General features: G+C 40.6%; 1 protein-coding gene across 6 annotated transcripts in view; it reads left to right on the forward strand.

Annotated features, from left to right (window-relative positions):
• The window catches only part of LOC107696220 (ataxin-1-like), a 101,236-nt gene extending 89,856 nt beyond the window's left edge, over nt 1-11,380 (forward strand). For 5 of the 6 annotated variants that reach the window (XM_016496478.1, XM_016496475.1, XM_016496476.1 and 2 more), the window contains 2 exons: nt 5,273-7,371; nt 8,269-11,380. In XM_016496478.1, the coding sequence (XP_016351964.1) occupies nt 5,587-7,371; nt 8,269-8,829 (2,346 nt within the window). In that variant the 5' untranslated portion in view covers nt 5,273-5,586 and the 3' untranslated portion in view covers nt 8,830-11,380. Of the gene's footprint in view, nt 1-4,648; nt 4,661-5,272; nt 7,372-8,268 lie in introns of those variants that run through there. The other variant, XM_016496481.1, reaches the window with a different exon arrangement.
• Nucleotides 11,381-15,268: the final 3,888 nt, after the last annotated feature.

Raw genomic sequence — 15,268 nt, forward strand, 5'->3', positions numbered from 1 at the left:
CTGCATTTATTTGATCAAAAATACAGAAAAAAAACGTAATCTTGCACTACTGTAATACATTATTTTGTAATACATGTATTTTCTTCAATTGTTTTATTTTTATTATGATAGCATTGTCCAAATCTAAAATATTTTTGCATTTTAAATCAATGCAGTCAGTTGTGTGCATTACTCATAGTTTCATTCTTGTCAATAATGCTGTGGTTATATTGACTTAAACCTTATCATCCTCACGGTCATCTCCCATTGACCCACTAATGTGGCCCACAGAGCGGTCTGGATGACATGTATTGTTGCGGTGCATCATTGCGGTGCGAGTGGGGTTTTATGGAGCAAAATGCATTTGGAGAGCCCATGCTTTCCCTCATTCATGTCTCTGTTAGATTCACAGTGAATGTCTTTGATTAATGTCTCGGATTTGTCCCCACTGTTCTCCATGGCTCTGGGGTCCCAGGGACATGATTCATAGTGTTGCCAGGGCTGATGGAGGACAATAAGTTTAGGTTTCAGGTCATCTGATACTATTCCTAGTGCGCTCAGCAAGATCCAGCTGACAAGGCTTTTATACTGCTGTCTCTCTCTCTCTTAACTCTCACTACGCTCTTAGTTTACAGTGTGTGTGTGTTTGCGCGTGTGTGTGTGTGTCTGTGTGTGTGTGTTAATGAGTATTTGAATGAGCCTCTGTGCTGGTCCTCTGTTGCTATGTGCTTGCCGTATTAAAAGCGTGTGTGTGTTGGTGTAGCATAGTGTTCTCACTAATGTAGGTCAGGAGATTGCTCACTCCCTCCCTGCTCTGTGTGTGTGTGTTTAATCCTAAGGGATAAGCAGGGAGGGCTGAGGGGACCCAACTGTGAAAGATTAGGACTTGGCTTTCCCCGGGATACCACAGCAACACACTAAGTGAGTTTGTGAGTGAGTGTGTGTGTGTGTACATAAAAAACCAGCCATTGGCATCAGTGTCATTAATCCTAACTGGCTCCCTGCAGTATCAACATTCATTAAAGAATGGTGTAAGCTGCAGTCAGATTTGTTGTGAAAATACTACGGCCTCTCTCTCGCATACTATGGCTTTCTCTCTCTTTTACTCTGCTGTTCTTGAAATATAATGGCTCCGTGCCTTCGCAGTATGTACTAAATAGGGATGAGTCATAGAGGTTGCTACCGATAATCATTATCTGTCAATTTTATGGACTGAGTTGTACATTTTCTTTTTTTTTTTTAAATCCCTCTGAGACATCATCCCCTAGTGCTGGTACTGGACAGTGTTACATCAGAAAAAAAAATTAGATTTATACACTACATGAATTCATATTTAGTTGTTTTTGTTTTTGGACTGTCATTTATTTTATTTTATTTCTTTTTTTTTAGCCATTTTTGCTTTTATTGAATGGGTAAATTGGTTGGAGATAGGAAGTGATAAGAGAGGAGAGTGGGAAACAGGATCAGGATGGACCTCAAGCTGGGACTTGAATTTGCTAAATAATATTTCTAATATAATATAAATAATATTTTATATATATATATATATATATATATATACATACATATATATGTGTGTGTGTGTGTGTGTGTAATATACATTTTAATCACCTTTTTCTTTTTTCGCAGTTCACTTAAATAGTCTTGCGGTGACAAATTCATTTTTAGAATTAGGAATATTCCATGTATTTTCTCAATTAATATGTGATGAAAAACAATAGTTGCTAATTATAAAGTTGTTTCAAATATCTCTGATTTGTACACTATATTATATCTAACATCATTATTTATCTTATTTTATTTATTTATTTATTTTGGTTCTTTTGTTTTATTTTTTTGCCAACAAGGCTATATCTCTGACCTCGTAGGAATTTTTTTTTTTTTTTTTTTTACAAATAAAGTCCTGGGTTATTATAGTTCACTAAGACAAAAACCAAAAAAACTGAAAAGAAATTCAGCTTGTCATTAAGGAAACAGTTTTCATTTTCATTTAGTTTATCTTGATGTACTAAAATAAGTTCTAAAACTGAAATAAACATGAATAAAAAATATATAGACATTTTTAAAAATGTAATACAAATGACAAAAACACAACAAAATTTCAAAAACAACAAAAACAGAAAATCTAAAAATAAAGACTTGCATAGAAACAAAGCGCAATATTGAATTAAAATAACTGACTTCTCAATCGCTGATGAAGTGCGGTCTCCAAGAATGCAGATGTGTAGCATCAGTACATTCTTGGAAATACTACATGTGCCATGGTGGCATTGTCCTTTTATCTGTATTTTCTTAATAATAACAGTAACAGTAATTACAACAACCATAAATTGTACTGAGGTGTTTAAACAAGTAAATAATTAAGTATAATTTAACTACAGGGAATTTTCTTGATACCTGTAGTAATTAAACAAGAAAACAGCTGCCCAACCCATAGTTCTCTCCATGTCTTCCCCCCACACCCCAGTTTTCATATCTTATTCATACTCATTTGATGTTCTGAATTCTGCACACTGTGTAGTTGGGAAGTATGCATATTCAGATGCAGAGAGTGTTTTTGGGTGTGCTTTGATTCATGTGAAGCATATATCATATGCTCTTGCGTGTAGAGATTAAATCGAGATGTAGATCGTACATCAAACTGGGAACAATGAACCACTGATTACCATTTAAATCATTTTTCAAATATAATCCCATCATAAAGGGTTTATTTCACTGCAAGCATTCAAGGACCTGGAAGAGACCAGTTCAAACCTCTAGAATTGCCTTTAGAGTAAGTTATAATACCATCTGGATAATATTGTCATCTACCATGCATGATTACATAAATCATTAATTAAAATGATTATGATAATTGGGTTATTAACATGCTTGATTACCCTTGTCTGATGCAAATTATGGTAAAAGAAAAAGACTTAGAAGAGAGGTTGGGGGTGGTACAAAGAGAGATGAAATGATATATGAGCCAAAGGGAAGGAATGGGCGAGTAACGGATGGGGGGATGAAATGTAAAAAAGAAAAAGAAAAAAAGAGGCAGGAAACACTGATTGAGAGAGTGCTGAGAATAAACACCCTGCTCAATATCTATAGCTGTCAATCAATAGTGCTCAGCTGTTGCGTAATCTTTCTACACTACTTTGACTTAGCAAACAGAGAGGACATGTTTCTGCTGTTTGTAGTCAGCTGAGGGCTGTTGTGTCGGCTTTAAGTGATGATGACCATTGTGAACCTAAACATAACCTTTGAACATAAAAAACAATCAGTATTGTATGGTTTCTTATTGTGTCTGTCTAATTTTAAAACATTGTCTGAGGATGTGAAGCTTGACAGACACACTATAGAGATATAGTAATTGTATGAGATGGTAATACCATGGTACTTTGGTATAAATATCATGGTTCTGAATGATTACCATATTCGTACAGTATACTAAGGTATTTCCCTGGTTCTTCATGATACAAATTTCAACATAGTATTGCCATGTCAACACAAGCATAGTGTTCCCATGGTGTATGTGCAAAACACCACGGTGTAATGATGGTATCACATGGGAATACCATGGTACTTGCATATATACCATGGTACATTAATTTTAGTCTCATGGTTTTATCATCTGATACCTGGTACTCCAAGGTACGTCTAAGAACTGCTTCTACATGTCCAAAAGATATGGTTATACTATGGTACTTTCTGGTTTGTTTGTTTGTTTTTGTTTTTTTTGTAAATGTAGTAGTATTCTAATACTACAAAATATTACCATGGGGCCATGTCAATGATACTAGCATTGTACATATCCATAACACCATAGTGATACTACGGTACATTTTGTTACCTTTGTGTAAGTGTTCCATACACATGAAAAGTAAGCCATTATACAGACCGGCTTAAAGGGTGGGTACCCCTTACCTCAGAATTCGCCTGCTCTTTTATAGCACTGCGACACTTGTTAAATCATCAGGGCCTGTTTATCATGCAAAACCACCCTCCCACCAGTGCTGGACAACAGACGCAGCTGAATGGGTTCAATCAATAGAGCTCAGGGAGAAATGTCTAACAAGCCATAACACTGCACAGCATCACTGTTTCGTCACGTGTCTCCCCATACACTCTGGAGTAGGAGGGAGAGGAAAATGAGACACTGGCTTCCTGCTTTGATGGAGAGCTTTTAAAGTCAACGTCAAATCGAAATAGACAGTTGTACCTTCCTAATACACGTATGCACAATTCATTAGTGCAGTGGTTCTCAATTCCAGTCTTCGTGTACCACCGCTCTGCACATTTTGTATCTCTTATCACTTCAGATGTTTGTTCTATTCGACCAAAAGGGCCTTGGAAAGTGGGCATCACAGGATATTCCGCCATGATTCCAGTTCGAAGGGAGCGTATATGTTACATTCAGAGGGCATTAAAGTGTGCGAGATGTGAATTTAAATTGTATTTATTTACAGATGTATATTATGTCACACTTCACACTTCTCTAACAAGTTTCGTCTGTGTGTGAAGATGCTGCAGGCAGTGGCATAGCGCAAATCTGTGAATGAATGTTCCGAAGTAAAGTAAACCACCACGGATTTCCCGTGCTCAGAGATTAGGGAGCAATGAACACTGTGTAGGGACCATGTCAATCGGAACACAGTACATGCATGGAGCTCTCTTCTAACGAGCTGGTTAACTGAATCAGGTGTGTTAAATAAGAGAGACATGCAAAATATGCAGAGCGGTGGTACGCGAGGACCGGAACTGAGAGAACCACTGCCTTAGTGCATGTTATTCCAAAGAAAAAAACATTTGTGTTTGTAATCTTTTATAGATGTGACTTGCTCTGTTTCCATTGTTTCTTTTTGTTTGGTGTTACTTAAGCCTTGTGTGCTGAAGTACTTTGTCCATTCAAGTCTAGCTTCATTATGCCATAGAAACACACTTTGTTTTCACATTGTAGTAGATAAGCCTCCAGTCTAATTTGTGATTGTGTGTTGCATGAGGGTGAATGTGTTACTGGCTTCAAATAAGTCCTGAGTGCAGAGTGCCGGTTCATTATTAATGATGCTCACAATGTGTGTTCCATCTCGCCCTACAGGGGGTCCACTTACATATTCCAAGCACACACAAACTATGAGTGCTATCCACTGACACTGATGCCCAATCACATGTACAGTGATATTTTACAAAGCTATTGAATGCACTGAACTAGCCTTTCACTTTGAAGTGTCTTGTCAGAGTTTATATGACTTCTTTCCATTGAGCCGTTTCCAAAACAGAAATAACCTTAATGACGCATGTGTTTATTTTTCAGGTTCTTCCTGCAGTCCTGGAGACTCACTCTCAGAGGGAAATGATTCCACATGAATTGCATGGACCGCTCTCCCACAGCAGGTGTGACTTCCATTGCTTAAGACTGAAATCTGTGTCCATCCGACCTTAGGCACAGAATACATCCCCTCACACCACCACTCTCCTCTCTAACCCATCCCCATCCTTGCTTCGAGCCAGTCAGTGGGACGGCACACTCTGTTAGCAATACAAACAGAGACCAAGAGGGAGAGGAAAAGAGCCAAAAAAGACAGGGAAGAAACATCCAGAAAGAGTGGTACAAGATTCTCAGACACAATGAAGTCAAACCAGGAGCGTAGCAATGAATGCCTGCCCCCAAAGAAGCGTGAAATCCCAGCAAGCACTCTGCCCTCAGAGGTGAGGCCCGTGGTGATGGCGCCTGCCAATGAGAGCCAGCGTTCAGGGAACCTGGCCTGGCTTGCCAGTCTGGCAAGCGGACATGACAGAGGGCGGCAGCACACCAGCACCTCCTCAGAGCCCGATGGGCCTCAGTACAAACCATTGTTAGCCACAGCTGAGAGCACACATCCCTCGTCCACGCACTTAACCAGATCTCCCACTGCAGTGACCACCATACCTGCAGTGTACACGTCACCCCTCTCTCAGCATGCTGGCACCATCCAGTACACACCCCTGGCTCCTAATCTTCACTTCATCAGCTCTCCGTACCCTGCACCATATGCTGGCTACATCTCACCTCTAGTTCCCCCTTTGGCTGCCACCAGTACCATACAACGTGAGGCTTATTCCAGCATCTACAGTTCTCCTGCATCCAAAATTGACCAGCACCACCAATTGGGCCGTCCTACAGGGCTGGTCACAACTGACAACACCTCTTTGCCCCACTCCACCCAATACATCCAAATTGCTGGTTCTCCTCTAAGCGTATCTCCTCGGACTGCTCCGTCCCCCCATGTTCACTTGCCTCTACACTTACACTCTCACCACACGCTCCCCATCAGTGGCCACTCGCCAGTCTTAGTTCAGTACACAGATGGACCTTTACCCAAGAGGGAGGAGACAAGGCCCAGGGAGGTGCTGAATGGAGAGCTAGAGAAGGACAGACGCTTTGGTCCATCTCCCGAATCTAGTGCAGGGAAGCAGGGCAGCACTGCCAAAGGGGGTTCCTCTACTCAACAGCACCAGATCCACCAGCAGCAGAGCCCACGTCACTATGAGGCTCGGCATGTGGTGCTCCCTGCCGATTATGCGCAGGACAGCGCAACCATGCGGACCTCGTTGGTGCTGGTACCCAACAGTCATAGCTCCGGTGGTACACCTGACAAGCTGCCTCCCCTAACATCCCACTCTGAGAAAGGAGGGATTTGCGCAGGCAAACCTGTGTCCCGTAGTTCCTCCTCCTCAGCCTCCCTCCCATTTCCTCCTCCCCCTCCACCTGTGGACAGTTTGAAGGGGGTGGCTACCACACTGTCTCCTCATGCAGTCATCCAGACCACACATAACACCACAGAGTCACTCTCCCTGGGCCTCCCCTCCACCAATTTCTACTCTGCCCAACAGCCCATCATTGGTTACATTGCCGGCACAGGGCACCAGCAACCTCTCAGCTATCACACCAGCCTACCCCAGCACCTGGTCATCCCTGGAACTCAACCGGTCATCATCCCAGTGAGTGGAACTGAAGCTACTGCTACATCGACCACACCACTCTTGCCTGCGGCACTACCCCATACTTTCGTCACCTCAACGGCCCCAAAAGTAGAGACTTTTGAGGCTACAGCCCCATACCCTCACCCTGCCGCAGATGTGGTTCAAGCCCAGTTGCATCTGCCTGTGGTTCCGGCCCCTGCTGGTCTGCTGACAACTCCACCGCCACCCTCAGCCCCTTCACTGCCCCCTTACTTCACCAAGGGCTCCATCATCCAGTTGGCAGATGGGGAATTGAAGCGGGTGGAGGACCTGAAGACAGAGGATTTCATTCAGAGTGCTGAGATCAGCAATGAGCTGAAGATTGACTCCAGCACTGTAGAGCGCATCGACAGCAGTCATACACCTAACTTTGCTATTATACAGTTTGCTGTAGGAGAGCATCACTCACAGGTGGGATAATATATTCTTGCTTCACTCTTGATGTAGAATGTTTAATGAAATTTCTTGTACAGTGCTGGTTGTTTCACGCCACTTGTAGTATGAGTATTTCAATGGTTTGTCTAATTTTCATAAGTATGTATATACTGCATAATTTTTTAGTGTTTATTATTGGCTATACAGTACATATTTTAAGGTTATCATTTACATTAGAATACCAGTTACAGTCAGTTAAATCCTGCTATCTAAAGAGGATTACAGTGGAAATAACTTGGCAAATTTTGTCCCTCAAAGGTAGTTTGATAATATGCAAATGTAATCCAAAGATGACTAATTTAATTTCATATTTAACAATGCTCATTGGCAAAAAAATCTTTGTGCCTTTTACAAATGCCCAGGGATCTTTCTTTACTTTGTTACATCTTTCATGCATTTTTATCATCAGTTTGAATAACCATATGGTAGTCATTATATATATTTTAAAAGCTGTGAGGGTGTGAATGTCCTCCTATATGAACTCCACCTGCACTCAATCAGTGTAACTAGTACTAGATGTGGGGTAAATTGGCAGCTGAAATAATCTCCCTGTTCCATAATCCCTCCCCTGGCTGTCCCTATGGCATCTTTGTTTAGTTTGTGTGGGATTCACTGGCAGAATTGAGTCATTCCTTATTTCTGCTTCCTTCTGTTGTACTGTGAGTGGGCTGTATGAAAAATCTGCTTCATTTGTCTGGGATTTGAGATGGGGCCACCCACTTGAAAGCAGTTCTAAAGTCTGTCATTTTGAGAGGCGCTGATTAACAGATGCTATTTAGCAAAGGCATTCATTCATATCATCAGGCATTTGTGCATGACTTCTACTGTATGTATTTAATGTCCTCTCTTTTTGCCTTCCTTTTTCTCTCACAGGTCAGCGTGGAGGTGCTAGTAGAGTATCCTTTCTTCGTGTTCGGCCAGGGCTGGTCATCATGTTGTCCAGAACGGACAACACAGCTGCTCGAGTTGCCATGCACCAAGCTTTCAGTAGGTGACGTCTGCATCTCCCTCACCCTGAAGAACCTGAGGAATGGCTCCATCAAGAAGAGCCAGGGGCAAGTCTTGGATGCGCCTACCCTCGGTCCACCCCTTAAATCACCCAAAGCACTCTCAAGCGGCGTGCGAGGGGGTGTTCGGCACACAGAAAAGGAAAATGGACTTGGGCAGTGTGGAGATCAGGGAGGAGGAGGCGGTCAAGGCAATAGAGAGAATGGAGAACTGAGGTTTGGCGAAAGAGACATCTGCAAAGCACCACCGGTCACTGAATCAGAGTCTGGCAGCAAACCCACAGGCCGCAAAAGGAGGTGGTCGGCCCCTGAGGGCCGCAAAGTGGAAAATCCTGAAGGAGAGCCTCCTTTAACGTTCCCCAAGCCTTCCTTCATCCCTCAGGAGGTTAAAATCAGTATCGAAGGCAGATCAAATATTGGAAAGTGAATGCGCATTGGACTGTCATATTGTAAAAGCAAAATTTGCCCTCAGAATGTTTTAGGTTCTTTTTTTCTTTTTTAATTTGAGTTCTGATTTCATTTTCTATCCAGATTACATTATCTAAAGGCTAAATTACTCAGTATGTACATTATCACTTCTAACATTGTAATAGATGCATTCAATATTACACAGGCAACTGGTGCAATTCATTTGATTGGTCAAATTCAGGGTGGATGTAGTTCAAGGTGGGAAGGTCGTGAGATACCTGAGCACTGCATGATATCCTGAAGGCTTCAGTATACACAATCAGTCACAGCTAACAAGGCTAAGACGTCTCGCTAGTCTCTCACCTACAACATCCTCTACTTTTTTTTTAGCACAGACAAACCTGGTTTATCTACACCTAGTGGCAATTAAAACATTCACCTGCTGAGTGAACCTGAAAATGTTAGTAAGGGAAGATGAACAACTGGTGTGAATAACATTGCTAATGGTGGCAGAATGGAAATCACTCCTCCACTGGTTGCAGGAGTTTACATGATGTCAGCCATCTTGTTTAACTGTGACTAAAAAAAACTAAAACTCCAAATCAGTGCTAACAATGTAAAGCAGTATCGTCAGCTCAGTTAGACTAGCTTAGATTATATTAACATTTATTGAAATGCAAGAAGAGGTTTCCAAATACTAAGGTACAGGCCAAGAGAGATGATGTCATTGAGCAATGCCATTTGCTCCTCAGAAAGATGAAACTATCATTTAAAACAGGGAAGATGGACAAGTCTATTTTTATATATACAACTGTAACCTTTTATTTTATTATTTTTGTAGTTTTGCATGTTTTAATTTTCCGTCTCATTTTTCAAACCCTGCTATCATACATGATGGGTAGTTTTATTTAAAAAAAAAATTTTTTTCTGTGATGAATGTGTAAACCTTGCAATCAGGGGTAATTTTTTTACATAGATGGGTTCTTGTCTATATATATATATATATATATATATATATATGCATGGATGTATCTTGATGCATACAAACACAGTGGGTGAGGACATTGACCAGTCCCTTGTTTTTAGTACAGTCTCACCTGTTTTTTTGTTCAAACAAGAGAAAGTAGTTTTTTTCAAAAGAAAGAGAGCGAAAGTTGTCTGAGAAGGATGAGATGAGTGTTGTCCTGAAGCACTTACCTAACACACCTGTCATGCTCACTAGCTGATAGTAGTTTCAATCAAATGAGTCAAATTATTATTATTATATAAATTATTACTATCATTTATTATTATTATTATTGATACTACTATTTTCAACACAATACTGTATGCTGTATCATGAATTGGATGTTGTATGTCACTCTGGTATGGTGATGGCTCACAAGGGTCACTGTGAAGGGATGAATGTAACAAGTGATAAAAGAAAACAATGAGATCTAAAAGGACTGCTTTAAAGGAAGCACTTGTTTCATTGTGTATGATTGGCTTAGCCTTCTCAAGCAATCTGACAGCTTGAGTAAAGACGGGCACAAGAGGCCATGGCCCGGAAACAACTGCCATTTAAGTTATTTAAAGCAAAAAGAGTTGTATGAAAGTGGGAATGCAGGTGGAATTCAGTACAGAGACTGTTTATGTATTTACGAGAGATATGAGAGACAAAGTGAAAGTGAGAAACTCTGGCTACAGAAATCTTCGGAGGATCGAAGGGTGTCATATACCTGTTTGTTAGCGATGTATGTGGTCGTGCACGCATGCGAGTCCGTGTGCTTTTGCGCACGGGCTTAAACACACATAAACACGTACACGGTTACGGTAATTTCAATCATGTTGAATTATGTCATGTATTTGTTGTACATTAACATGTATAGAACTGCATATGCTATATCTATCTTACTGTATGAGAGCGCAAGACTACATGAGCACGTTTTTAGTCCCGTCCCCCAAGACGCTGACTCATCGAACGTATGTGAAAGCAGTCATGTAGTAATTTCAGTGATCTGTAGTATATTTGTGAGCGTGCGTGCATGAGTGTGTGTTTGTGTGCGTGCAAGTGTATATGTGTGTGTGTGTGTGTACATACCACACATATTATAAATAGATATTTAAGTTCTACTTAAAAGAATATTGCAATTTGCACATTTGGAGAGAAAGTAACATGATTTATTTTGTTTTCTGCCAGCACAGGACAGGGCCGAAAACCACATTTTTACTGAAATGTAGCAGTTTCTTGACAAGTTTGCTTGGTTAGCAGCTCAGTTGGGTTCATTTTCATTAGGAAAACCAAGAAGCCCCTTTTCAGGGGGTTTGAATCACACACAAACACATAGAAGTAGGATTGTGCATTGTGCTGCGTTAAGGTGTTCGCTTCATACGGGTGGATGAAGTCATAGCCTGTAGCCTGCATAGTTGTTAAGTCCTTTCAGTGGCCACCCTCAAGTTAGCTTGGGTAGGTGAAGATCTGGCAGGAGGATGGGTGGTAGTACAGAATAAAAGATGCATGGATGGATTTAATGAGTGGTGGAGGGTTGGTGGGTGAGTGCACCCCATATACAATTTGAAAATGCTTTATTTTTTTTAAATAATAAAACAGGGTTTCTCAGATCAACACCACAACCGTGCATTTTTTTTGACATGACATTTTCCATCTGTCCCCTCAAAGTGTGCATGTTTGAGTTTTACTTGTGTGGATGTATCTGCTTTAACCAATCAAACTTGATATTTTCATTGTGTTCAACATTTATATTGGGCCAAAAGGTAGAAATAATATGTGATATTGTTTGTCCATTGAACCACCCCAACAACACAACTGTCAATGGCGAATCAGTCTCGTATTTGTTTTGTTTCTCTGAGCTTTCGCTGCTGTCCTTCTCTTCATGTAATGATCAGTATTTTTGATGTCTTTGATGTCGCTCATTGCTTCGATCATTTTACAGTCTGCCTCCTTCTGGTTGCACAGTGCGGTTCCACGTACACACGAGAAGCATTCCGAACAACGGCACGTAGCAATAACACTTAGTCTCTAGTGCTGAACCAAAAAAATAAAAATACAGAACCGGACATCAACGCCAGACCTTCTGTTCGACCTCAGCAAGCTGTTTTTATCCTCTTTAGGTTGATTTGCGGTTTGCACAGCCAGCCCTCAGTAACTTCAGGGAAAAATGTAAATTCATATGCAGTGACAGAGTCTGTCCCCTCCTAGCCGTCTTAACCCGTAATCGATAGTGACCTCCAGATGCTCTTCAGGTGCCCATACAGAACCAGTATGCCTCTCTCAGAGTATGTTTACCCAACCGCAACCGTTAGCTACCTTCTTTTGCCTGGCATGTACGTGCGACCGCTTTCTCACCCGGCACACCCGCTGTAGTTCAAGAACGTTGTTTTCTTTTCTCTCTTTTTATCTGTCTTTCTCTCTTATTCATAGCCATAGAACCTCGACAGTATTTGTGATGGAGTTTCATATTGCCTAGCTTGAAATTAAATTACCGTAGTTTTTTGGGTTTTAAGGGGGGTTTTAATTATAACTGTTGACTCATTCATTTTTTATCACCTATGATATCTATTAAAGTCAATGTAAATTGACATTTCAACCCATTTTACTGCCATAATGTGATGTATTTCAGTTGAAACGGATATTCAATCAAGAAAAGTGGGCTTTACATACCAGAATGCAGTCTGACTACTAAAATAATACCTAAATACCTAATTGAGTAATATTCAACCCATAGACTGTTTAGCCTAAGTGATGTCAAGAAAAGTAAAGTTTGTGTTCTTTACGATGTTTTACAAACATTGGAGTATCATGCACCAATGAATCGCTCACAATAAGACCTAGAATGAGCATTGAGGAAGTAAATAGGGTCGATATTGATTCACCTTGACTTGAAGTGTCACTTGTTATGTACCAGGAGACAAGCAAGTTTAAATGTTCAATTCCAGGGAAGGTTTTTTTTTTTTTTTTTGCATTTGGACTTGAAGACGTTCTGACATTAATCTGAGCGTCCATGTCACTGATTGCTTCTCAAATATTGAGGAATAAGTCCAACTGCAGATGAGTTAAACATGCTTTCATGTGCAATGACCTGAATGAATGAAACATCACAGATGTTCTGTGCCGTCACATTGGACGGTCATCACAAACAAAGAGAATAAAAGATGCACATGGTACAGCTGGTGGTTTATTGTGCTGATGATAGTCTCTTTTGACCTCCAGTGCTGAGAGACGAGAAAAATAAGAGAACAGTAAAAGTGGCGGCCACTGTTTTGACACCTCTTTTTTTAGCATCAATGTCATTTAAAAACTTAAACCCCACTGATGATGTTCTAAACTCTTCTTCTGTTTAAGTATGACATGTTACACTCGTAACAGTTCGTGCCATCTGTATGTAGCACTGTTTCTGTGGTTTCCATTCATATACCTTCTCGCTTAAATTGTATTGTTTGTTTAAAACCATCTGTAGCCTGTGGGTTTTATGATTTTATTTTGCTGTTTGTGAGTAAATATGGCAAATATTGTGTTTTCACTTTGTAGTGAACCCCTGATCTATAATTTTTGCACATTTTTGCCCTCACACATGCAAGATACTGAAAAAAGACAGAAATGATTCATTGACCTCATCAAAGTGGGGACCACTTTTATAGAAACAAACAAAAACAAAATGCACATTTTTTTTGTCATTTATAGAATAGATAGACTTGTTAATACTGTTTCAGCACTTTCTAATCCCAAGGAAGATAGGGTGAGAGTTTGGTGTCATCGCAGTTTCTCCTTCTCCAATACGAATTCCCTCTGTCTCGGCCTGTTCCTGGGTCCAACGGGCTGAGACGACGAGGACAGAGAGTTTAAATAAAGTTGGAATGGTCCTCTATGAACCTGAGATGACTTTACTTTTTGTTGTACTGATGTGTGCTCGAACACCGTCGTTCGGTTTTATTTGTTTTATTTTCATGTTGGTTCTATATTTGACCTTGCTTCATGTACTTTGGACTTTGTACTTTTGCTTCAGTCTCCTCTGTAGCACTCTTTTATCATGGTTGGAGACGAGAGAAAGTGTTTTAATGAATGTTTTTAAGAGTTTTCGAGCGGCTCTGTGACAGCTCTCTCTCTCATAAGAGGAGCACCGCTGGCAATTTCCTTGTTTTTACTTTCATTTCTGGCACAAATGACAAAAAAGACGAATGTTGGATTGTGAGTTTCAGCCGTTTGAAAAATAAATCAAAAGATTTTCTTTTCTTTTATCGTGGCTCATTGAAAAAAAAAACGTATTTTTAGCTTGCTTTTCTTTGAAATCAGTTGTAAAATCAGTCAGGACTTCTCTGTTCAACTTGACTGTTGTTTGACATCTTGTCAATTGTCCAAACCGCTGGATTAATAACCTCAGGCTGAGAATCTTCTACAGGCCCACATTATGGTTTTGTTTCACCCTAACTAACTGATGTATGGGCTGCTTGATATGGGTATTGTAACTAGTCTTATTGTTAATTCTATAGTTGATATATGAGCATTTAGCTATATCAGTGCTGGATAGTGAAAACAGTGCACACTCCTTAAAAAAGGAGGCCGGCCCTCGTCTCTTACATCGTTTTGGTGAGCTGGTAAACTGACAAACGCTTCCTCGGAGAGAGAGGTACATCCTGTGTTCTGTCACCCTCATCCAGCTGGGCGCAGGAAAGAGACTCGTGCAACCATCCTCTGATGAATCCTGAGGAGTATTTGTCACTGTTGGGTTGAACTGGACACTCAACCCTGGTTAACCTCTGAGAACTAAACGCCAGGGATGTACTGACCATCACAGGCCTGAACCGACTTGTGTACAGATGCTGTTTTCACATCCCCGATGTCACCTTCACGCATAGCAATCGACAGCCTCGTAACGTGTGTATTTATCCTTCAGAATTTGTACAACTACAATCTCAAGATAACATATCTTCAAGAAAAAAGGTCATTTTGTAATTCTGGATTTCTTGCCAATGAATGCTTAATAAGATGTCTCGGTAAAATTGTACGCTGTCAAATCTTTTTAGGCCTAATTTTAAATTGTCAGTCATTTCCAAGTATGTTTTGTGTAAATTGGATTCGGAATGAACAGTGAAGGGAGTTTCTCAGCACTCTGAATAATCGCCTCGAGATTTTAAAGCTGAGGTCAGATACACAAACTATTAGCCGGAGGTGAATAACACTATGTACTCCTTGTCAGGTGAACGGCGTTTGGTTATTATTAAATGTGCACGCATGTCCAGCCACCTTTTTTTTTTTCCCCTTTTGAGAATGAAATGTTAAAGGAACACTCCACTATTCTTGAAAATAGGCTCATTTTCCAACTCCCCTGGAGTAAAACAGTTGAGTTTTACTGTTTTCGAATCCATTGAGCTAATCTCCGGGTCTGGCGGTAGCACTTTTAGCTTAGCTTAGCATAGATCATTGAATCTGATTAGACCGTTAACACACAGTCTTAGTACAC

The sequence above is a fragment of the Sinocyclocheilus anshuiensis genome, unplaced genomic scaffold (assembly GCF_001515605.1).
Source record: "Sinocyclocheilus anshuiensis isolate Anshui unplaced genomic scaffold, SAMN03320099.WGS_v1.1 scaffold734, whole genome shotgun sequence".
NCBI classification, from domain to species: domain Eukaryota; kingdom Metazoa; phylum Chordata; class Actinopteri; order Cypriniformes; family Cyprinidae; genus Sinocyclocheilus; species Sinocyclocheilus anshuiensis.